The following is a 25,259-nucleotide window of genomic DNA, read 5'->3' as shown; positions in this document are numbered from 1 at the left end:
CAACGAGAACGGTGAGAGAATGTGAGTAAAGGGTCTTTTCTAATGCCTCAACTATGCGCCGAGCTAGGCTCGAACCTTCATATCCGAAAGCGAGCGTCATACCACAAGACCACATAGCCCTACAAACTGGTAGTCGTGTGATTCAAATCAGTACCACCAGTACACTAGTGTACAGAATCAACAGTTGAGATGTATGGTCCTATGATGTCAAGCAGCAAAAAATAAAGTGCTTGGTTTCATTCGAATGTATTCGAACTGTTCTTCATCATTCAGCACTTCATCTACAAGGTGGTAAAATCCCCGTAGGTTTCTCTCTTCTGGTGGATACTATTTTCGCCTGCGATAACGACGTTTCTGTTTAAAATAGTCAAGATCTCAGCAACCATTGTTTCCTCAAATCATGCGCTGGAACGGGCACGGAACGGACACGACACATGCGATAGAACGTCGCCAGTCCAGCGACAGTCCGTTTTTTTTTTTGTTTTTTTTTTTGCTACGGATAGGCGACGGGTTAGCCCGTAGCCATGTTTAACTGAAAGCTATTGAACACGACTCACGATTTATTTTCTTTTGTGGTAACAGCCTTGCACTTCGGCGTAATTCTATGGTCAGTGTCAGGATTTGAGTTTACGAAGCCTCCAACCTGCCCCACAACAACACCCATACTTCTTTTTGTAAAAATAGAGCATGACCTATTTATTGTGTGTGTAAATAAGGACAAGCCGATTACCATCTACTGTCTATTTTGGACATTAAGTATTCATGCTGTCCCTATTAAATTACTGTTTTGTACTTACTTATTAATTCGTTCCAATCTTTCTTCTTCTTGTTTCACATAATCTTTTAAAAGTTTTGCTAGGTCTCGCTCGATCGTTACAGCATCTCCTATATGAGCGGTGGAGGTAACCATATAATCCCCATATAAGCCGGGTATTTGAATAACAAATATCAATAACATCTCAAGTTTCATGTTGACAACTTTTTGGTTTCGCTCCTCACTTGGTAGCTGTTATCCTATGTTGTGATTCAAATAAGTCACCTGGAATTCATGGAAATGAGAAGGGAATAAGAGATAGGATAATGTTATCATAACACCAAATTTCTTCTCATTCCTGTAAACTACATAATGTATAAAATTTCCAGAAGTGGATAAATAAGTTAATAACGTTCATGTTATCTTATCTTATCTTATACGAGCAGCGCTGAAAGGCTGATTTCCACACGCTCTGCGATTTCTTGATGTTTTACAACGATTTTGATTCTTACTGGAGTAATATTTTATATGCGGATGTGTATACTTTTACGTGCTTTACAGTGATGACAATTTTATCGCAACTTTTTTTTTAACGGTTATGTGATAATTGTAGGACTTTTACCCAATAATTCAAATGAAAATCGAAAATACTTTAGATCTCTGAATCTCGTGAGTTATTTTTCGCTATTCCCAACCATTGAGACAGTCGTCGACTTACAATGGCCACAACGATGTACAACCGGTCAACATAATTGTCCTTACGAAAACAACACATTCTGCCTAACCTATCACCAATTACCAATTTTAGATTACAAACTAACGAGATGTTTTTAGAACAGCAAAAACAACAAAGAAAATGAAGACAGACTAAAAAGAAAACAAAAACAAAAAAAAAATCTAAGGCTGGTGTGAAGAAATCACTGGGTTCACAAAATTCGCTATATTAGGGCCGGCGACGTCAAAAACGATGACAATTATTGGATTGAATAGTCTGATGTCACGTCGCCCAGCAACGGCGAGCAGCGTGGTTCTAAACAAAGAAAATCAGGGCTTTTTTATTCTTCATGCTGGCTAGAACTTTTCATATGTCATGTGATCAGAATGTATAAAAGTCAAAACATGATCATATTTATAATGTTTTTCTCCTCGGGATACATTTTTATGCTCGTCGGAGAAATATTTCATAAGGACGTCGCCATTGTTCCGATAGTTTAAAGCGAGTTATTAAGTTACTACGCGTCATTACGAGGGAAGTGACGTCATGACTGTTGGAGCCTATTAAGATAGTCATCATAAACGTTCAGAGCAATTACGCAAATCAACGAAGCCAGATGTCATTATTGGGTGTGAGACTTGGTTGGCGACACAATTTAAAGACAGTGGAATCACACCACCGGAATACAACATTTAGGCGGGATAGAAGTGATGGGCATGGCGGTGTCATACTGATTATTAAATCATCTCTTAACACCACTAAAATTGTCAATCTTGACTTCAAGTCTGAATTTGTTGCAGCTCGCACTGAAGCACTTGGTAACGCCCCCCCCCCCCCCCCCTCATTCACCAGAGGTAGTTTGCAAATTAGGAGAAGAAAGCGACCAATTGATGACGTTAACACAAACAACTGTAGACCGTTAGATGACGAGCTATATATAGAGAGAGATATCTGACGTATTGATGACATCGTATGTAAATACAGACCGATTCATGACATGGTACACAAACCATTATAGACCGATTGATGACGTGGTATACATAGAGATATCTGACGTATTGATGACATCGTATGTAAATACAGACCGATTCATGACGTGGTACACAATCAATTATAGACCGATTGATGACGTGGTATACATAGAGATATATCTGAGGTATTGATGACGTAGTATGCAGACAATTATAGACTGATTAAGGACGTGGTTAGCAAGCAATTTAACGATTGATGACGTTGTACAAAGAGTAAATCTGACTCTTGACTTGAGAGGCCATTCACGTTTTGAATTTTACCGGTGAAGGGACCGGTCTTGGTCGGTGCGACCCGATCCGCGCGACCAGTGGCACGGGATTTTGCACATACACGTGAAGTCTAGGCGACCCGACCCGTCTCAGCCCGCCTAGCGTGAAGTTGTACAAGCCGTCCGTGTTTCGTCCTACATATCTACAACTCTCTCTCTCTCTCTCTCTCTCTCTCTCTCTCTCTCTCTCTCTCTCTCTCTCTCTCTCTCTCTCTCTTTCTATCTCTCTCTCTTTCTCTCTCTCTCTCTCTCTCTCTCTCTCTCTCTCTCTCTCTCTCTCTCTCTCTCTCTTTTTCTCGACATGTTGCATAACGATAGGTATTACTACATATTAAGCGGGAACCTTGATTGGTTATTGATGCTATGAGTTTATTTAAAATACTCACGACATCCATCAGCCGGAAATAACGTAGCAACACACACATACACACACAAATATGTGTAACATCGAACGTTTACAGATTGATAAAATGTAGTGAGAACTAACCACCAAAAATGACTGTCTTAAAACAATTACAAAGAGTTGAGTGACATTAACTTCGTTCCTTCCATAGTCTGATTGATATAATTTAGTGAGAAGTAGTCACGATTCATGACTCTCTATCCAGGCGCGGAATTTGTTGTCACATTCGTATAGATAGTGTGCAGATGACGTCACTCAGGCCTTTGTTATTGTTTTTGCCATCCGCGTTTGTGAGTTGTTCTCACTAAACTGTATTAACCAGACTATAAAAGTTCATGGTTACACAGAGTTTGTGTGTTGGTCCGTTATACTTCCGGATGGCAATGTTGTGAACTCCTTGGCCAAGCGCATTCTATCTATAGATAGAATGAAGATGACGTCACTCAGGCCTTTGTTATTGTTTTTGCCATCCGCGTTTGTGAGTTGTTCTCACTAAACTTTATTAACCAGACTATAAAAGTTCATGGTTACACAGAGTTTGTGTGTTGGTCCGTTATACTTCCGGATGGCAATGTTATGAGCTTCTTAGCCAAGCGCATACTATCTATACGGTCGCGAACCCGTCTGACAGCCTTGTCACAACACAACGGTCAACTAGATGCATTGCGGTCCAGATATCACACCTGCAAATAAGCACCAAGTTCTCAACAAAAAAAAACCCCAGATAAACTTAACTCAAGACGCATGGTAATAAATCCAATGGTTAAAACTTCTAAACTAACTCTACATAATACCGCTTTGAGAATGTGGGTTACAAATTAATGATGTATCAATTAATCCAAACACTGAAATATTGACGAGGACGTTAATTCAATATCTAATTAAATTATCGTGGATTTAAAAGTCAAAACTGTAGGCACCTTAAATCCTAGAAACGAATCACTCCAATCATTAATTAATCAAAACTCTGAATGGTGCAATAGTCTATCCAAAACTTGAACAAAATCGCAAATGGCAGATGTTGCAACCCTACCAAAAAAAACAAATAGGTGTATGTGTTTGTTTATTGATTAATTCAGGAGGGAATGAATCGTTTGGTATATATGTTTGTATATTCAGGCAATGTTCAAACATTGGTATGCACATCAACTGTTATCTGTGTAGTGTGTAGAATAATGATTAAACTGTTTATATTTTTAATAGAATTTTTTTTCTTTCTATTTTAGCATCAGGAATGGGAGACACCCAATCTTTGTCGTCATTTTGTCAATTTATCCATCTTTTGATTACGACATTAAACAGGTATAGGGATAATGACCTTAAAAAAAAATTACATTAATAATTAAATGATAAATAAATAAATAAATAAGTAAATAAATGATATATAAATACATAAATTAAAAATATTTTTTAAAAAATAAAAAAATAGAAAAATAATAATAAAATAAATAAATTAATTAAGATAAGGAAACAAATACATATAGATTTGCAAAAAGTAATGGGATTGATTAAAAACTTAATAACAGAAAAAAACCACCGTAAAAAACTTGATTTTATATGACTTCATTACCCTGGTACACTCTTATATGTGGGAGTTTAGATAGTAACCATTGCTATCTACGTATTCGTTGCCTGTGATTATGTGTCATCGCACGGGTCATACAACTCATCATTGGTGATAATCTCATTGGCTTTATAGAATGAAATGATGAAAATCTTAGTAATTGTAGTGCTAATATAATAATAATAATAATAATAATAATAATAATAATAATAATAATAATAATAATAATAATAATAATTATTATATTAATAATAATAATAATAATAATAATAATAATAATAATAATAATAATAATATATTAATTATTATATTATTAATAAATATATAATAATAATAATAATAATAATAATAATAATAATAATAATAATAATAATAATAATAATAATAATAATAATAATATTATAATAATAATAATAATAATAATAATAATAATAATAATAATAATAATAATAATAATAATAATAATAATAATAATAATAATAAATAATAATAATAATAATAATAATAAAAGGTCGTTGAATATATCCAAATCCGCATGGCGATTGTGCACATAGATAAATGTGTCTATTTGTGCATTCACACATATTTGTGATGTCATTACGTTTTTATTTTATTTTTAAAATATTTTTTAAATTATAAAAGCACATGCCAACAAATTGAACGACATTGTAATATCGGATATAACGTCTCCATGTTCATCACAGGTTTTTTTAAAATAAGATAAGATTGTTTTATTGCCTAAATGTAACTGATAATTTTTTCATAACTATGTCTATACAAATTGTATTATCAATATACCCACCTTCAAAAACAGATCCAAGTATTATAATTCGAATAGTAATTAATTATAGTAACAATAATAACCACAATAACAACAATAATAATAATAATAATAATAATAATAATAATAATAATAATAATAATAATAATAATAATAATAATAACACCAACAACAATAATAATATTAACAACAACAATAGAAATAATAATAATGATAGAGCATATAAAATTAGTGATAAAAGTAGTAAAAAGCATTATAACAGCCACGATATCAAAAACAGGAACAATAATACCTAATAATAGAAACAATAATAACAACCACAATAACGACAACAACGATTATAAGAACTACAAAATCAATAATAATAACAATAATAATATTTGATTTTATATCAATGTTCTGATCCTCATACCGGTTCTTAATATCGCTAATGGATATTTTTGGGGGCCATAGTTGATTTTAGAGATAACCATTTTTCCAAGGAGAATCAAATGATTTATCCACATACGATCCGATTAATTGATTCCGGGATAATCAATCAATCCCATTACTTTTTGCAAATCTATATGTATTTGTTTCGCTGTCTTACTGTTAATTATGCTTTCTATCTCCCTTTCTATACATATTTTACCGATTAACAATTAAATATAGAACTGCTTAGAGTAGTCTGTTATTGACATTTATTAGAATTTGCAACTTTCATTTTTTGAAGCAATATATTGGTAGGGTAAATATTATGCATAATCTTCCATTGTATAATCCTTAATCTTGATTCTTTTGTACAAATATAAGGTAAAATCCAATGTTTTGCTTGTATCTCTACGCTCTTTCCCCCCAAAAAACCCTTAACATGTTCTATTGATCCTTCTCCTCTAACTTTTTGGTATAACTCTTTTCTGGAAAGATTAAAAATAATATTCTTTTATTGAAATTTTATTAAATCTTCTGATTTCGAAACTTTTAGGCTTGATAAAGCGCTTTTGACTACACTATAATCAAGATCTATTCCATTATAATTCCCATATATATCTTTGAATTCCCCTTTAGATAGAATGCGCTTGGCCAAGTAGTTCACAACATTGCCATCCGGAAGTATAACGGACCAACACACAAACTCTGTGTAACCATGAACTTTTATAGTCTGGTTAATACAGTTTAGTGAGAACAACTCACAAACGCGGATGGCAAAAACAATAACAAAGGCCTGAGTGACGTCATCTGCATACTATCTATTGACATGATACGTCTTGAATTGATGTAGATTTGCTTAACGTAAAACACTTTTTTTGCGATTAGATTAGTTGAAAACAGTACTTTACCCTTGAATCTAATTTTATCATTGTTAAAAATTGGTTCATCTGGGTGAATTCCCCCCCCCCTTCCTTCTCTCTCTCTCTCTCTCTCTCTCTCTCTCTCTCTCTCTCTCTCTCTCTCTCTCTCTCTCTCTCTCTCACTATATATATATATATATATATATATATATATATATATATATATATATATATATATATATAGTGTCTATATTTTCTTCTTTTATTTACCTACCAACTTACCTATTATATGTAGACTGAAGATTATATGTCTATGTATATAAGAAAGAAGTGAAAAGACATATTATATATATATATATATATATATATATATATATATATATATATATATATATATATATATATATATATTCCACTTCCTGATGAGAGCAACGCTCGATAACAACGTTGTAGAAGTCAAACTATCTTAATTTCAAATGTTTATAAATAGCTCCTTTTATTCTAAAGTTGAGCACTATTATTTCATGGTTTTTGTTTTATAATTTTATATATATTATATATATATATATATATATATATATATATATATATATATATATATATATATATATATTGAATCGTGTTTGATACAAATATGGTACGAAAAGTGCTCGACATGCAGTAATGGAGCGAATTATTATTATTATTTAAAATATTTAACACAATGTTTGAGACAGTCTACATTAATGTTTCAGGCTTAATTTGCCATCGTCAGGACTGAGTTGTTTTGTTGACTGTTGTTGTTTCTTGAAGTGGTTCCGGTTTAAAGTTGCTTAACAAGAATTTACGCCGATGGGGACACTTTCCGTACATCTCACTTTTCATGTTGAGTGTGGCTTCATGAGGGTGTTTGATTATAGTATATTTCTCTTCCAGGCATAAACTACATTGTTTTGATGTTGTTGTGTATCCTGTTGCTTTAGATAAAATTTTCCATTAAATGTTGTGGTCTAGTTTGTTGTCTTTTAATTTCCAAATATGTTCGCTGAGTTTTGTGAATGTTTTTTTTGTTAGTGTTTCTAAATGTTGAGGTGTGGAGGTTGTATCTTGTTTTGAAATTATTTTCTGTTAGTCCTACATATTTTTCTTGCTTGTTTGTTTTAGTTTCTGTGACTGTGGCTTGGTAAATTAAACTTGATTCTAAGCATTGTTTGTTTAGCGGGCAATGTTCTTTATTTCTGCAGTTGCATTTTCTGGTGGGTGGGTTTTGCTCTTATATATATATATATATCATATTATATATATATATATAATATCATATATATATATATATAATATCATATATACATATATATATATATATATATATATATATATATATATATATATATATATAATATTATTATGTTACTTTTCTTTGTGTGTCATGATTGGAATCTTGATGAGGGAATGTTTTTAATGGAAAATGTATTACTATGTATTATTATGCACTATGTGTTAAAACCTATGTCGGTCAAAGGCTTCTATTAGCCTGACTACATTATTATCTACGAAACATTTTTTAAATGCCGACAACAAATAAATATTTGAATCTAGATACTTCTATTTTGTGGTTTTAAATTTATGTCGCACAAAATCAACATTTGTGTTTTTTTTTGTTTGTTTGTTTGTTTGTTTGTTTTTATTTTTACTTACAAAGACATACAGGTGTCATACAACTTTTGGTGACCAATTTGTTGTGATGACCAAAATAGATCTGACAGAAACACCCAGCAACATTAAAGCAAACTGTGGATTATGCTTGCACAACAATGGATGCAGATGAACGACACGCGAAGCACAATCAGCCGAGGTGCAGAAAAACATTATGCCTTGTTCGGGCTTAACCCTCTCCTTACCACCTATTGGAAAATGTCACAATTTTTACGATGCAACTGTCACTTTTCTCATCCATATTTTATTTCTTTTTGCTATCGCTATAAAAACTTGACATTCTGTAATAGATTTCCTTTTGTCCAACAATATTATGTATAGAATGTGTTTGTTGCTTTTCTGTTTGAGTAAGAAATGTCTGTTTTTGTGTTTGGTCGGTGTGAAATTTTGGGGAAAATTCTGAAAATGGCTGGTAAGGAGAGGGTTAATTAATAATTTAATTGACATCATGTCAAGAAGCCCATCATGACAATGCCCATAAAAAAAAGGATACAAATACTATGACCTTTTGTTTATAGCGCAATATCGGATATACCCATTGAGCTTTTTAAAAAGAGACAACGCTGTTAACGGCCAGGTACTCATTCTTTACCAGAGTACGGTGAGAAAAGGTGAGTGAAGAGCCTTTTCCAAGGACTCAACTATGCGCCGAGCGAGTTTCGAACCCAGGAACTTCCGATCCGAAAGCGAGTGTCATACCACAAGACCACATAGCACCACATGGTAGTGGTGGTAGTGTTACTGGTGGTCGTGGTTGTACTACTACTACTACTACTACTACTACTACTACTACTACTACTACTACTACTACTACTACTACTACTACTACTACTACCACTACTACTACTACTACTACTACTACTACTACTACTACTACTACTACTACTACTACTACTACTACTACTGCTACTACTACTACTAGTACTACTACTACTACTACTACTACTACTTCTGCTGCTGCTACTACTATACTATACTATACTACTACTACTACTACTACTACTACTACTACTACTACTACTACTACTACTACTACTACTTCTACCACCACCACCACTACTACCCCTGTTGCTAGGGGTTGTGATGGTGGTGGTGGCGGTGGTGTTAATAGTATGTATGTATGTATGTATGTATGTATGTATGTATGTATGTATGTATGTATGTATGTATGTATGTATGTATGTATGTATGTATGTATGTATGTATGTTAAAAAATTACCTAATGAAAAGTCACCCGGGGCAGACGGTGTCACCTATAAATATATAAAACAAAATATAAGCAAACTGGCACCAATTTTTACGGCCATCTTTAACACCTGTTAAAAATATCAAAAAGTCCCCCCAGACTGGAAACACAGTATCATAACACTGGTACCAAAAAAAGAATGGGAACAAGGACAACGTCGACGACTGGCGACCTATCGCCTTATTACTAACGTCCTATAAAATATTCATGAAACTCATACAAAATCGACACATGCAATGGATTGTCGACACGGAGAGACTGTCACTTTCACAGAATGGTTCATTACCTAGAAACAGGCTACAAGAACGTGTGTTTTCGTTAAAATGTGCAGTATCAGATTTTTTACACTCATCGGGAAAATTATATTTATGCTTTGTAGATATAAAAGATGCATTTGGAAGTATAGATCACGAATTCATGCTACGTCAACTTAATGAATATTCATATCCTTCAGTATTCATCAACATTACTAAGGATATTTATAACAAAGCATCATTCCAAGTAAAAGTCCGAAATCACCTCACAAATATAATCTACAGAGACAAAGGTATAATCCAAGGATGTCCATGGTCTGTAATTGTCTTTGAACAAGGAATAGATATGGCTAAGATGGATCGAACAAAACCATACCTCTCTGCAGATGCCACTACCCATCCAAGGTTACGTTGACGACGTCACGTTACTAGCAAAAAGTGAAGAAGTAATGAATCAATTGTGCAATAAAACAACTCAATTTATGAATGCAACGGGAATGAATATAAAACCCTCAAAATGTGCCATAACATCTGGCCAACGTTCAGGTAACAACTGGAACAAAAAATTCAAATTACCAACAGTAACAATACAACAACATGAAATACCAACATTAGAAAAAGAAGAGTTTTACACGTATTTAGGACACAACATCAACCTGACAAACAAAAGTGATGAACATCAACGAAAAACGATAATCGAAAAATTTAGAAACAATATGAACCTTTTAGATGTTTCCCCTCTGCCGTCTTCAGCCAAACTGTGTCTCTTGAGTTCAATGTGCTTTTCAATTCTAATGTTTTATTTTTGTAATCTCATGTTTACCGAAAAGGACCTTAATGAAATTGAAAATATAATTGTGAACAAAGTTAGAAATTGGTTACATTTAAATAATTCGAGTACAAGGTCATTCATGTTTTGTCCAAGATCAAAAGGTGGTCTCGGGTTACCAAACCCTAAAATAATTTATTATGCAAAACACCTATCCTTTGCCCTGTCCATCCTCAATTGTGACGATGACAGTGTGAAGATAACAGCCACAAACAGCCTGAACTTTCATCTAACGAAAAGAAAAATTCTACGCGCCTCATTAGACGAAAACGAAGAAAACACTTTTGCCGGTTTTTGTCACAACGGTAAACGCCTCCAAAATAACACAAAAGTTAATTGGCCAAAGTAATTTTGGGTGGATCTTTTTGAAAAGTGTATCCGCCAAAATGTTTCCTTAATAAAAGATGAAGATTATGTGATGTCTGTACAGGCTGATAGTGACGTCAGTCGTTCTTTTAAGTCGTCAAAATGTTTTCAAAATATCCTTAAAAGTGTGAGACTGAATGAGATAGCTACCCATTTCCACGAACTGGCGTCTCAATGAAGAATTGTTAGAGAAGCCACTGGGGTAAACCACGCTCTCTCCTCCAGTTTCATATTCAATCATAAATTCCCTGACGAAATTAGAACGTTTGCTATAAAATGCCGCTTGCAGCTTCTCGAGTGCGACAGTCTACTTCATACATATTACCCATTGTCGTACTCCAAAGGCTGCAAGATCTGTAATCATCCGTCAGATACGGTATCTCACGTTGTAAACGGATGTACAAAATTCAAATTAATATATCAAAAACGACACAATAGAATTGTTGACATTATTTTTGACAAAATACCTAAAAACGACACTACTCAAAATTTCACAGACACATTCATCAGACCAAGTTTTTTCGACAGTGACAAATCCTCATTTAATACTAACAGTAATCGACCGGACATTTTAAAAATCAACAAAGAAATGAAAACAGCCCAAATTGTTGAAATTTCAGTCCCATTTGATGCTCATATTAACAAGTCATTCCAAACTAAATTTGAAAAGTACTTTCCTTTATGCATGGAAATAAATGCTCTTGGATATAAATCCGAGGTTATCGTTCTTTCTGTAGGTAGCCTCGGCTATGTCCATGGTAGATTTGTGAATGGCTTAAAGATTCTGGGCATTAAAGGCAAAGAAGCAAAAGTCATTTCAAAATATATAAGCAACAGTGCCATCATTGGCTCTTACAAAGTTTGGAGACAAAGATGTAAAATTCATAATAATTAGTAGCACTACATATTTAATAATATAGATATTTGTCTTTTTATATATCCCTCTATCTATATGTATCCATCTATTTGTCAAATATTCCAAATATATCAATTTGTATATGATTGTAATAATCGATTTAATTTTTCATTACTGTTTATTATTATTATTATTATTATTATTATTATTATTATTATTATTATTATTATTATTATTATTATTATTATTATTATTATTATTATTATTATTATTATTATTATTATTATTATTATTATTATTCTTATTATATTATTATTATTAATATTATTATTATTATCATTGTTACTATCATTATTATTATTATTATTATTATTATTATTATTATTATTATTATTATTATTATTATTATTATTATTATATTATTATTATTATTATTATTATTATTATTGTAGTTGTTGTTCTAAAGCTGTTGTTGTTTTGTTGTTATGATTATGGTTACTTCTACTCCTAACAGTATTGCAAAATGTTGATTTCATTTACCATATTTATTTACCCCAATTACCTCCACACGTTTCGTTTTCATAATCAACTTTTACCTAGGCCTACTGAACGAGATTTTCATAGCACCAATCAGAACGGAACTGTCACCTTCCGAGAAATGAGAAATCACATTTCGTAAACAAACGTTGAGGTTGAGGTTTGGTTACTGTGTGTAAGTGAAAAAATGAACCCTATATTTTTGTGTGAAGGACTTTTGATTCTTTTATACCTTAAGAGTTATGAGATGGGTTTATATTTTTAGGCTGCCGGCCTTACGATGAATTGGTTTTGAACGTACTCTTTCAAAGACTTTGACTTTGACTTACTTGTGGCTGGGTTCATAAATTATCAGTATCAGTCAGGCCAGAGGAGTCAAAGTCAGAGATGACGAAATAACAAAATCACATATTTTTTAGTCTAGTCTGATACCAACCTCTAGACATTGCAAACATCCATTGGTAAAGTGAAAAGCTATTCACTTAACCACTTTGAATCAATGTTTGATTTTTATTTATAAGTACGAAGTGGCAATTCGGACTCGAGTCTGAGTCTGAGAATAGTCTCGTCTCTCATGACTATTTGGACCCAAATTCCAACTCCAATGTGCGTTCGCAAACACAGCGGGACACAGTGCGGACAGTGGGCAGAGAGTGGAACTGATAGAAGAATTCTAAATCTCACTCACGCACTCACCAATGCATATGAGAGAGCTGGCAACACTGATTACAAAACAGTTTGAATTTTGTTTCTATCTTGACTACAAATGTAGAAGTTACGGCAGTTCAAAGTCTGAAATTTCAGACTGATTTTTACCCCCAAATTACCATTGGAAAGTTGTGACCGAAATCGCGTGCCGTTAATAAAAAGGAAAGCCGCTATTTTCACCATATGGTTAGGGAGACTTTTCACCATACGGTAGTATCTTGATGGACAGTTTTCACCGTACGATGATAATAGTTTCCATAGTGCGGAAGACAATTTTCACTGTACGTTAATATCTTGGTGGACGATTTTCACCGTATGGTGATAATAATAGTAAGTGTGGGAGACTTACGTTGAAAATAGATATCGCTCTCTTTAAAAAAAATATATATAAAAAATTACATGCACTCGCACACATACAAAATGATACTGCCACAGTAGACTGTTCCAAATGACTTGTTGATTGCACAAACACTGTGGAGTTTGAGTCTGAATAGCCACGGGAGACTATTCAGACTGGAGTCTGAATAGCCGCAGCCTTTTATAAATAATTCATTATCGATGTTGTGTGTTCTCATTTTTATTTCTTTTCAATATTTCAGGGCAGAGGATATTCTTAAAATATAAAGTTTCTAAACTATTAAAACCAACAACTAGCAATCATGTTGGCATCTCGAATGGTTGGATCATGTGGCCGTGTGCCATTGACTGCCTGTGTGTCTGGACTAGGCCAGTCTTCAATCTCCAAGCTTCCTTCAACTAAACCATCCACCATATTCATAAGAGTCCAGATGTATGCCAACGAAGCAAGGTCTGGTATAGGGCGCCACGCCAGAAGGAAAACTTTCAAAGAAACAATGATGCAACCTGCAGGGGATACAGGTGAGATAGTCAGGTTAATGATGAATAAAGATAAGAATTCTAGACCCAGGGAAACAGATGGCATTTCTCCTGTGTTTCTGAACATAAAAACATCCTTGATCTTTTATACAGGGCTATGTGGTCTTGTGGTATGACATTTGCTTTCGGATTGGAAGATCCTGGGTTCGAGCCTCGTTCTGCGCATAGTTGAGTCCTTGGAAAAGGCTCTTTACTCACATTCTCTCACCATAGGTGTAAAATGAGCACCTGGCCATTAACAGTGCTGTCTCTGTCTGGAAAATTGCAATATTGCCTAACAGGCATCATATCTCGTCTACATCTTACGTGTGGTTGTTGGTCAGGGACCCTCTGTAAAGCACCTCGAGCACATTTAGTGGATATTGCGCTATATATATTAAAAAGCTCAATCTCAAGTTGCCTACCTCCCTAATCAGTCTTTTGTTTTTCTCTTTACTACCAATTGATGCTAATTTGCTTGAGCTGTTCAAGTGTTGAACATCTCTGTGTCTTCTTAGGATGTCAAACTTTTCATGATGATTTGGGACTCCGTTCTAGGGATTGATGTGTTGCTTATTTCTCATTTAGTCGATTCTAAGGCTTTGCACTGTGATCAGGAAGGTCCGGGTTTGAGCCCCACTTCGAGCACTTTTGTTGGGTTTTTTTCTTTGGGTTATTTTATTAACCTCCAAATCTCACTTGGGACAACATGGTTGATTCCTGTTGACATCAGACCTCCAGTTTGATGGATTAGCTATATTCCTTCATGCAATGCCTTAGGGGCGGGATCTATTGATGCCGTTGCGAAAGGGCGTAAATGAGAAATAGATGTTGTAAATGCTCACATTTTATCTGATTAATTATTAAGCTGATTTATGAGAGTAATTTAAGACCCAATTTTTGACTGATTTGTGAGAGTAATTTAACACCCAACTTTTGACTGATTTGTGAGAGTAATTTAACACCCAACTTTTGACTGATTTGTGAGAGTAATTTAAGACCCAATTTTTGACTGATTTGTGAGAGTAATTTAACACCCAACTTTTGACTGATTTGTGAGAGTAATTTAACACCCAACTTTTGACTGATTTGTGAGAGTAATTTAAGACCAAACTTTTGACTGATTTGTGAGAGTAATTTAACACCCAACTTTTGACTGATTTGTGAGAGTAATTTAACACCCAACTTTTGACTGATTTGTGAGAGTAATTTAAGACCAAACTTTTGACTGATTTGTGAGAGTAATTTAACACCCAACTTTTGACTGATTTATGAGAGTAATTTAAGACCCAATTTTTGACTGATTTGTGAGAGTAATTTAAGACCCAACTTTTGACAGATTCGTGAGAGTAATTTAAGACCCAACTTTTGACTGATTGGTGAGAGTAATTTAAGACCGAACTTTTGACTGATTTGTGAGAGTAATTTAAGATCCAACTTTTGACTGATTTGTTAGAGTAATTTACCACCCAACTTTTGACTGATTTGTGAGAGTAATTTACCACCCAACTTTTGACTGATTTGTGAGAGTAATTTACCACCCAACTTTTGACTGATTTGTGAGAGTAATTTAAGATCCAACTTTTGACTGATTTCACAGCGTTCAACCTGGGAAGAGGTTTTGTGGCAGGAGGAGCTGCTCTTGGAATCGGAGCACTCTGCTTTTATGGACTTGGTCTTTCCAGCGAACCGGGGGCTCTTGAAAGATCTGTGTATGTTGATTATTAACCTTTTTTTTTAATTTTTTTTTTTTATGATCCCAATATTTTTCAAAGGAATTATATAGGAACCAGCAGTGAATAATATATCATAACACCCCTTTTGTTTGTAGTCTCTAATAGTAATAAACTAGTCAGCTAAAAATGCTTTAAAGTAATTATAGACGGTTTGTGACATAATTGTGTTTTTGTTATTGACTTGAACAATTTATATCGAAGGTGAAGAGGTCATTTATTGAATCATTAATTTCTGCTGACCTTCACCGATTGTACCTGTATTATTGAATTGGGTCATCACAATTTGTTACATCATTTAATAATAAAAACACAGTGAATTAATACACAACAATGTGATGTTTCGTTGACACTTTGAAATAAACTAAAACTAGAATCTACTAAACTCATCCTACATAAAAATTATATTAACTCTTCTGATGTTTTTTAAATGACTTTAACAGTGATTTTTATAGGAAACTGTACAACTGGGGCGTTATCATACAGTTTTTGACCTATATTGCATATTTCGTAGCCTCTGAGAGAGCCCTCACGATGTCGGCCCTTCACATCAGTCTGAAAATCCAATAAAGGTCAAAAACTCTTTATTAAAACACATATTTTTGTTCAGATTTTCCAACACCCTTTGACAACAGTGGACATTTGGTGCTGCAAAAATTTAATGCTAAATAAATTTAAAGCAAAAGGATTTTTTTTAAAAATTAATATATTGCACTTATTTCTGATTTGTTGGCTTGTAATTGGTGAACTGTTTTTGTTTTTATTGATTATTACATAAACTGATTTCATTCAGAAAAAAAAAGTAGAAAAATAGTAGGGGAAAAAAAAAGAAAGCAAGAATACTAGAAAGACTAACATTTATAAATATCTTTTAACAAATCTCTCATCCATCTCTCCTCTTTTTTTTTCCATATTTTCATTTGTTTCATAGCACATGTCATCCTCTTTTTATCTGCCAAACATAAAGTACAAAAAAACCCTCCAAACTGAATAGTTGATGATTTAGTATATGTTTCAACTTGATACTAGCTGCTAGAAACTAGAATTCTCTGCCGTCTGTCTGGTTTTTAAGTCATATATTTATGTTTTTATTGGGTTTTTGTTGTTGTTGTTGTTGCCTGAAGAAGGGTTTTGAGCCCGAAACTTTACTTGCTTGGTATTTTGTTCTGTTTTTAAGCTGTTATATCCATTTCTGTTTTTTAGTTTATAAGTTTCAATTTACGTCATAGTGATAGGGATTGTAAGTGACTTATTGCCAAGGTAGTCTCTCTAATCTCTAATCCAATTTTATAATTAGTACATTAATAAATCATTCTCTTTTTTCATACAACTAAACTTCATGTTATGCATTAAAAAGTGAAATGTAAAGTGCATGGTTATGCATTTGAGTTTGTTGTGACTTACTTAGATCTTTACCTAATTGCCTGTCTTTTTAAAAATTGTTTCCTTGCAGTGTTTGGTCTCCTGAAGTACGCAGTCGTATCCGAGATACTTACATGTACTTTGGAGGAGGTCTGATTGCAACAGCTGCGTCTGCTGTCGCTGCTGCCAGAAGTCCTGCTGTGATGAATTTCATGATGAAAAATTCTTTTTTGGTAAATTGAATATTTTTTAAAACTAGTATATGCCGTGCCCTAGAAAGTATTAAAAATTTCGGCACAAAAACTCGTCCTTCAAGTACCTATCGCTCAATTTAAATGACCCTCACCTTTGCAAAAATTCTGAAACCTGGGACTTAGTTCCAGGTTTGAGAGTTGTTGTCTAGATGGGGGTCGTTTAAATCAATCAATATTTGAAGGACGAGTTTTCTGGCCAAATTTTAAAATCCATGTTTTTCCAGAGTATGGCATGTTACTGGTTGAATAGATTTTTGATTATAAATTAATAAAACATAATCAATTATAACTTGAGTGAATATAAACATATCTGATCAGGTTAAAATATTTTATATCAAATTCAACAAATTACTGAAACTGAAACAAGTATATATTTGTCTGCAATTATGAAATCGTTTATCAAATCAATTTAAATCCAGGAGATTCCATTAAAACATTTTTCTTATTTAATTCTCTCCTTTACATTCCTCTTTTTAATTTTAAATTGTCTTTAGGATCCTTTTATTATTTTAAAAGATTTTTTTTTTCTTTTCTTTTATTAAATAGTTTCTTCCTGGTAACAAATGTGTTTTTGTTCTCATCTTTCTGGGTGGGGCTCCTGACCTCCCATAGTGGGCAGGGAGGTACATAACGTGTCTTCTATCCCCGTATATCTGTATTCCAACTTGCATTCCTTCTTTGTCTTGGAATGAGATTACTTGATTTTGTCCTGACTCTGGCCGGAGTCCTGGCTGGGAGGGAAACAGTCAAATGCATAGTTATTGTTTTGGGACATTATATTTTTTTCCTTGTAAATCATCTCTCTATTATGTATTATTATATTTGTTATTTTGAATTTATAATGTAAGCATTTGAGTGTATTCCTCTTTGTTGGGGCCGTGCTTGTTTCCGGATGAGACTTATTGGTGATCTCAAACTAAGTACATTGATGGTATGCTCTTGGAATCTACATCTGATCCTTATTTGTTCCCAGTTCCCCTTTGTCTTACTTTTTCTTGGGTGCTTTAATTGTAATTCTAAAACTTTTTACTATCCCATTTTCTTCCTTTTTACTGGCGCTGATATAACTTAAATGTGTTGCAAGCGCCGTAAAACGCTTAAAAGCAAACAAACGTTCTCACCTTTTCTTCTTTTTTTTTTTGTCCTTAGTCAATTGGAGCCACCATAGCTGCTATGATCGGTTCAGGCATGGTCTGTCGCAGCATTCCTTACAGTCCTGGATTCGGAGCTAAACAGATGACTTGGCTGGTTCATGCTGGTGTCATGGGCGCTGTTGTAGCACCCTTAACCCTCCTTGGAGGTCCTATCCTGGTTAGAGCTGCTTGGTACACAGCAGGTGTAGTTGGAGGTGTGTTCTATGAATATTTACACAGACAAAATTATTTATGTTGCTGAGCATTGTTGGGGCAGCATGACTCAGCAGTATGGTCTTCGGTACTGAGTTTGACTACTCGCCTATCTGTGTGGCCTTGAGCAAGTTATCTCGCCTCAGCTTACTTTGCAGTGCTGCACTGCGACAGATCTTGGGTTATTCCTGTATTCCCTTGGATTAGACCCTAAAGACAAATTTCCCTTTGGGGATGTATAAAGAAAAACTTTTTTTTTAAATTATTATTTTTATCAATGTTTTGGTTTGTTTATTTTCATTAGTTAGTTATAGGAAATTAGATCTTAGAGAAATCTTTTTAAGAATTGTATTTTTTCATGAAATCCTAATCCTCTCCTTACCAACCACAGGAAATCGTCCCATTCATTAAAAAAAATATTGTTGTTATTATAAAAATTTGAATAATAAATAATAAAATAAATAAATAAATAAATTCCCTTTATTCAATTTGACAATAGCGAAAGGAAGAGTGAAAATAGTAATGATTCCAACAAAAGGAGAAGGGTTGGCAGGTATGAAGTATGAACAATGTGCAGAACGGTTCAATATTTAATTGCAAAGGCTTATACATCGGTTCAAGATTTCAGGCTTAGCCTGGATTTCCGGCTTTTTGAAATGGATTTTAATTTCTTTCCTACATCTAGATCACCCTGACATAATACTGTTTTGAGGCAGTAGGTCATATTCCAAAATTAGTTTCAAGCTTTTTAAATTTGTTGGAAATGCACTCAGGAGGTCCCGATAACTCAGCTGGTAGAGCACTCACTTCACGCGCAAAGAGACCAAGTTCAACCCCGGGTGAAATCGAGGATTTTTTCTGACCCCCTCCCCCCCCCTGTCCACCCAGGGGGGGGGGGACCGATAGCTCAGTTGGTAGAGCACTTGCTTCACAATCAAAAGGAATGAGATTGATCTCGGTGCCGTTGAGATTTTTTTCTGACACCCCCCTCCTCCCCTGTCCACCCAGTGATTTGGGTCAGCTGGAGAGATCGGGTGGAAAGTACTTTGCAATAAGTTAGCATCCTATCCAAAGGGTAGTAAGCAATTGCTATTGTCCATTTCACGCTATAGAAACCGGGATAAACTCGGGCTCCATGGGCCTAATGGCTCTCTGAAGGACTACTTTTTTTTTTTTTTAAACTGTCTTTCCAATTCACAGGTTTGTCAACAGTGGCCATGTGTGCCCCAAGTGAGAAGTTCCTCAACATGGGTGGAATTTTAGGGGCTGGTCTCGGGGTTGTCTTTGTTTCGTCCATTGGTAAGTGATTTCGCTATAACAGAGACAAATAGAATAACAAATGCTTTTGCTTTTCATTGACATCCGAAATGGGGAAAACAGTGCTCTATGATTTAAATCAACTTTTATATTATAGGTGGTGAGAGAGGTACCCAGCAACATTTTGCTTGCCTTCAACAGTCAGCTTTGCTTGCCGTTCAAGTGAATGACCGATTGTTCTTTACATTGCAGATCTTTGATTTACAAATTGTTAAAAAGAGTCTGTCAGTTTTTATCTTGTACTTTTAGTGTGGACAACATTGTTCATAATTTGGATTCAATAGTCTGATGTCACGTTGCCCAGCAACGGTGGCCATCGTGGTTCTAAACAAAGAAAATTGGTACTTTTTATTCTTCATGCTGGGTAGAACTTTTCATATGTCTTGTGATCAAAATGTTTAAAAGTCAAAACATGATCAGATTTATGTTTTTTTTTCCCTCTGGATACACTTTTATGCTCGTCTGATTTTTTCATAAGGGCATCCACCATTGTTCCGATAGTTTAGAGCCAGTTACTAAGTTACCATGCGTCATTACGAGGGAAGTGACATCATGACTGTTGAAGCGTATTAACAGTATAGATAGAGTCAAACCTTATCTCTTTCTGAAAAGTCATTCGTCGCTGTCATCAATCATCATATTTGATTTAAAAGTAACAATCAGAAATGAATATAAAAGCTTAAAAAAAAGAACAAAATACCAAAACACTTAACAGTTTGGACTCAAAACCCTTCTTCAGCCAACAACAAAAACAATATTAATTTTGTTCTTTTTTGAAGCCGTTATAATCATTTTTTAAAAATTACTTTTTACAGTCCACAGATTCTAACAGCTTAGTATCATATTTTCATCTAAATCACAACTTGCATCAAAAACTTTTTCCGAATATTATTTTTGGAAAGTTGGCAAGTCTGACCCTCACTTGTGTGTGATTATGAATGTGAATCTGATTATCTTGCAAAAACATTTAATGATTTTTTTTTTTTTGCTCGTTTTATTTTATCCACAAGTACCAGTTAGTTTTACGGGAAAGATATATTTGAGGTTTTTGAACTTAGTGAGTTGGGGTTTGGGGCAGCATACTGATTGCGATTCCAAATGCTTAGTTCTCCTATAGGGTGTTTAAACTTCAGTTTCAGTTTTAAATGAGTCAAACAAAAAACGAAACAAAACAAAACAAAAATATCTCAAAAAACTTGTTTCCATGGTGTGTTTTGTTTGTTTTATAATTTATTATATGTTTTGTTTTGCGGTTTTTTAACTAATGAAAGGCAAATTAACTAAGGACTCAATTTCAATTTTAATTTCTCAGGTTCTGCTTTTCTCCCACCCACGAGTGCACTGGGAGCTGGTCTGTACTCCATCAGTATCTATGGTGGTTTGGTGTTGTTCAGTTTATTCTTGTTGTACGACACTCAGAAGATTGTGAAAATGGCAGAGACATACCCAGTCAACGCTGTTCGTCCCTTTGATCCAGTTAATGCGTAAGTCCATTATTTCTGCCTTCATTTATTGTTTTATCATTTTATCTGAGACATGATCCTCTTACTGTCTTGATTTTATGAAGATGAAAAAGAAAATGTAAGCTTATGAAACACTCATCAGTATTTCTCTCGACTCTTGTCTTGCTTACCATAATTAGGATTTTCCCCAAATGTCATACCTACCAAACACAAAACCTTTTTTTTTTTCACCTACACTCAAAACAATAAGACATACTATTACTATACATAATTTTGTGCCGCAAAATAAGCTTCAGAAAACAGCATTAAGTTCTTATAACATATATCAGTAATAGGGCTTTAAAATAGACCAAGTGTTCCGTAAATGCTCTTTAAGTATAAGTAACAATATATTTGGAGATTACACATTGCATAGTCTTTGAGATAAAAAAAATATTAAAGGATTTTATTTCTCCATTTTGAGATAAAACATTTTAAAGGATGTTATTTCTCAAATGTTGTTATTTACAAAACAAATCTGAATAAGAAAAATGTTTATTTTGTAATGTAATAAATGTGACGTTTTTCCTGCAGCTGGTAAGGAGAGAGTAAAACAAAAACAAAGATGGAATTTTTTTTACTTCTTCCTTAATCTGCAAACCACCTCTGATGTATTGTCAATGTAGATGTTTTGATATTTTACGTCTCGAGTTGTTTTTGGGTGCGATATTGGTGAAATGAGCCTATCTTGTAAACTGTTCCGTGATGTTTGAAATAACAACGATGGGAGGTAGGTTATTCTACAAGCTTATAGAAGAGGGGAAAAAGGATTGTTCATGGCTTTGTATTCGGAAGCGTGGCACTGGGAATCTTAGATCATGCCCCCTTGTTCTTGATCTCATTGCTGCTGCACTAAGGTTGTTTGGTGTAATGTAAATGTTGCTGCTCGAAGCTCGAAGAAATAAATAATAACGTGAAGTTGAATGTAAGCTTCAATTTAATTACAAAAACAGATCAAATGAACGTTTCAGGTTTCCCCTATATCGACAAAACTGGATGAATGAAATAGTTAGCTACGCCACTACCACATATCTCATTCGTCTGTGGTGTTTCATTCATCCTGTTTTGTTGATAAAGGGGAAACCTGAAACGTTCATTTGATCTGTTTTTGTAATTAAATTGAAGCTTACATTCAATTTCACATTATTATTTATAAGGTTGTTTGGTGGTATTGCTACAAGGTTGTGGAATACCGGATGGAGCATTGTCAGTTTGGATTGCTTCCTTCGTTGTTCCAAAGTTGTCCACTGGAATGTTCAAACCATCTGTGTCACGCTGTCAGTGGTTTTGAAATTGCCTAATACAAAATATGCTGCTCTCCTTTAAGTGCGCTTCATCAGTGGAGACTTTCCACCTGTCCTACATGTACCCGATGTGGGCAAGAACCCGAAACTGCAGAGCATCTAGTTGAATGGTGTGTTGTGACGATGCTACCGGGCGGGTTCGCGACGGTGCACGAATGCGGACCGGACTTTCCTGATTGGGTCGATCGTCATAGCATAGTGGTGTGAGAACCATAAGAAGCTGCTGCCTTTTACAGATTAAGACGTTGAACTTGAACTTCTGGTAAGTCTTGTATATAAAGGAAAAAGAGCAATGGTCCCATGACCCTTCCCCTGTGGGACTCCAGATGTGACATCCGAAATAACAGACATTTCCCCTTCAACCAACACCCGTTGAGTACGTCCTTGCAAGAATGATGATATCCATTTTAAGTTGTTTCCCCGGATACCGTAAGCTTGACATTTCGTGAGTTGTCGTTGATGCGGGACTGTGTCAAGAGCCTTAGAAAAATTGAGCAGCATAAAATCGATAATTTTTTTAGTTTTCCGTCAGATTTCTGTTTAATTTGGAATAGAGCTCAGATTTCCAGAGTACTACTGCAACATGACAGCATTCTTTTTTGTCTCTTTCATGAACTAGGGTATTTGCATAATGCAATATCCACTGAACGTGCCCATAGCGCTTTACAAGGAGTCCTATCCAACAGTAACACTTAACATGTAGGACGAGACACGACACCAGTTAGGCAATATTCCTTGTTTTTTTTTTTCCGGGTAAAGACGATGCTGTTAACTGCCATTTTATTCATTTTACATCTTTGTACGGTGAGAAAAATGTGAGTAAAGAGCCTTTTCTGAGGACTCAACTATGTGTCACTCAGACTGTGTCTCGAATTCTGGACCTTCCTGTCCGAAGGCGAGAATTATACCATTAGACCACATAGCCAGAAATAGAACTCTTCATGTTGATAAAAATAACATCTGACACTTTTTTTCTTTTGTCTTTCAGGAGCATCAGTATTTACATGGACACCTTGAACATTTTCATCAGGATTGCTATGATTTTAGCCAGTGGTGGAGGAAACAGGCGGAAGTGATCTTTGAACTTTTTGTTGTTCACATATTTTGAAATAATAAAGCCTTTTTAGTATTGACATGAAACTGTAGACCCTTCAGTTGTCGACTTAAATTCTAGTGCTATATTTTTTTTGACATTTTTTTTTTTTTTAATTTTTAGAAATAAATTAAAAGACTTGCATATTTGTGACTCATCGGTCGACTCAATACGGTATTATCTGTGGATCAATCTTATGTCGAAAAAAGGGATTTTATTTCAAAAACCAAAACGGACAAATGGGTGAAGTTTGTTTTTGTTTTTTTTTTTAGCTTTTGTCGACTCATTGAATTATATTTATTCCATTTCAATTTAATTTTTTTTTTTTTTTAAGGTACAAATTTAACATTCTCACATATATTTTTTTCTTCTATAAATTGATAAGAAGGACAAGTTTTCTTGTCAAATGTTTTAATATACGTTTTGTTTTTCCCCAGTACGGCAGTTATGTAGTTCAATAACACTCAATAAATGGAGCAGAAGCTTCAATATAATAGAAGCGATCTATATTCATGTTTTCGTCCAACCAGGTCATCAATCACATGATTTGTTGCTGTCCAATGGTTGGATATATTTCTTAACACGCTACTTTGTTTACAAATGTTATAAACATACCCATGTGTCAAGCTGAATCAAATGACCAATCGTGATGTTAGATATTTAAAAATCTGTGAACACTTTTCACTAAGTGGGTCACTTTGAGCACATTTTGCAATGTGACCAATGACCTCGAGCACATGGAAAGTTAATATCGATGCCCATTTATGCAAAGAAATGATGAGGATGTTTCAGGTTTCCCCTTTGTCAACAAAACACTATTAATGAGACGCCAAAGTCGAATCATTCGTCTTAATGTCTAAATTTATTATGTTGACAAGGGGGAGATCCGAAAAAATACACATCCTTTAAAAAACTAAATAGATACATTTTGTCAATAAATTGAAGCATCTGTTACTTTTTATCATTGTTAATTACTCATTGATAAAAAGATAAAGAACTTGGATTGCTTTAAAAACAATTATATTATTTTTATAATGAGTGGAGAGAAAGAAAGGGTGGAAATGTGCAAAGACTGTACAATAATTGTAAATAGAATAAATTTGAATATTGAATAATAAAATGACCTGGTGTTTTGAATTTTAAACTGTTTTCTTTTTCTTTGTTATTGTTGTTAATGATTAGGTTAAAAACACGAG

At 34.1% G+C, this 25,259-nt stretch overlaps 2 protein-coding genes across 4 annotated transcripts in view; one reads left to right on the top strand and one right to left on the bottom strand.

Moving 5' to 3' along the window:
• Window positions 1-4,179, bottom strand: part of LOC144973651 (prolyl 4-hydroxylase subunit alpha-1-like) — a 64,744-nt gene extending 60,565 nt beyond the window's left edge. For all 3 annotated transcript variants that reach the window (XM_078916370.1, XM_078916371.1, XM_078916372.1), the window contains exons 1-2: window positions 4,093-4,179; window positions 798-1,039 (exon numbers count right to left, since the gene is read on the bottom strand). In XM_078916370.1, the coding sequence (XP_078772496.1) occupies window positions 798-970 (173 nt within the window). In that variant the 5' untranslated portion in view covers window positions 971-1,039; window positions 4,093-4,179. The remainder of the gene's footprint in view (window positions 1-797; window positions 1,040-4,092) is intronic.
• Window positions 4,180-12,641: 8,462 nt separating this feature from the next.
• Window positions 12,642-25,207, top strand: LOC144973650 (growth hormone-inducible transmembrane protein-like). Its single transcript, XM_078916369.1, has 8 exons — window positions 12,642-12,743; window positions 13,876-14,155; window positions 15,753-15,864; window positions 17,339-17,480; window positions 18,651-18,849; window positions 20,048-20,146; window positions 21,477-21,648; window positions 23,959-25,207. The coding sequence occupies exons 2-8, from the start codon at window positions 13,936-13,938 to the stop codon at window positions 24,044-24,046; spliced, it is 1,032 nt and encodes a 343-aa protein (XP_078772495.1). The 5' UTR covers window positions 12,642-12,743; window positions 13,876-13,935; the 3' UTR covers window positions 24,047-25,207.
• Window positions 25,208-25,259: the final 52 nt, after the last annotated feature.

This window comes from Berghia stephanieae, chromosome 5 (genome assembly GCF_034508935.2).
Source record: "Berghia stephanieae isolate SIO BIC M18660-M18661 chromosome 5, UCSD_Bste_1.3, whole genome shotgun sequence".
NCBI classification, from domain to species: domain Eukaryota; kingdom Metazoa; phylum Mollusca; class Gastropoda; order Nudibranchia; family Aeolidiidae; genus Berghia; species Berghia stephanieae.
The sequence above is the reverse complement of the archived record's forward strand: the minus strand, read 5'-3'. Positions and strand labels throughout refer to the sequence as shown.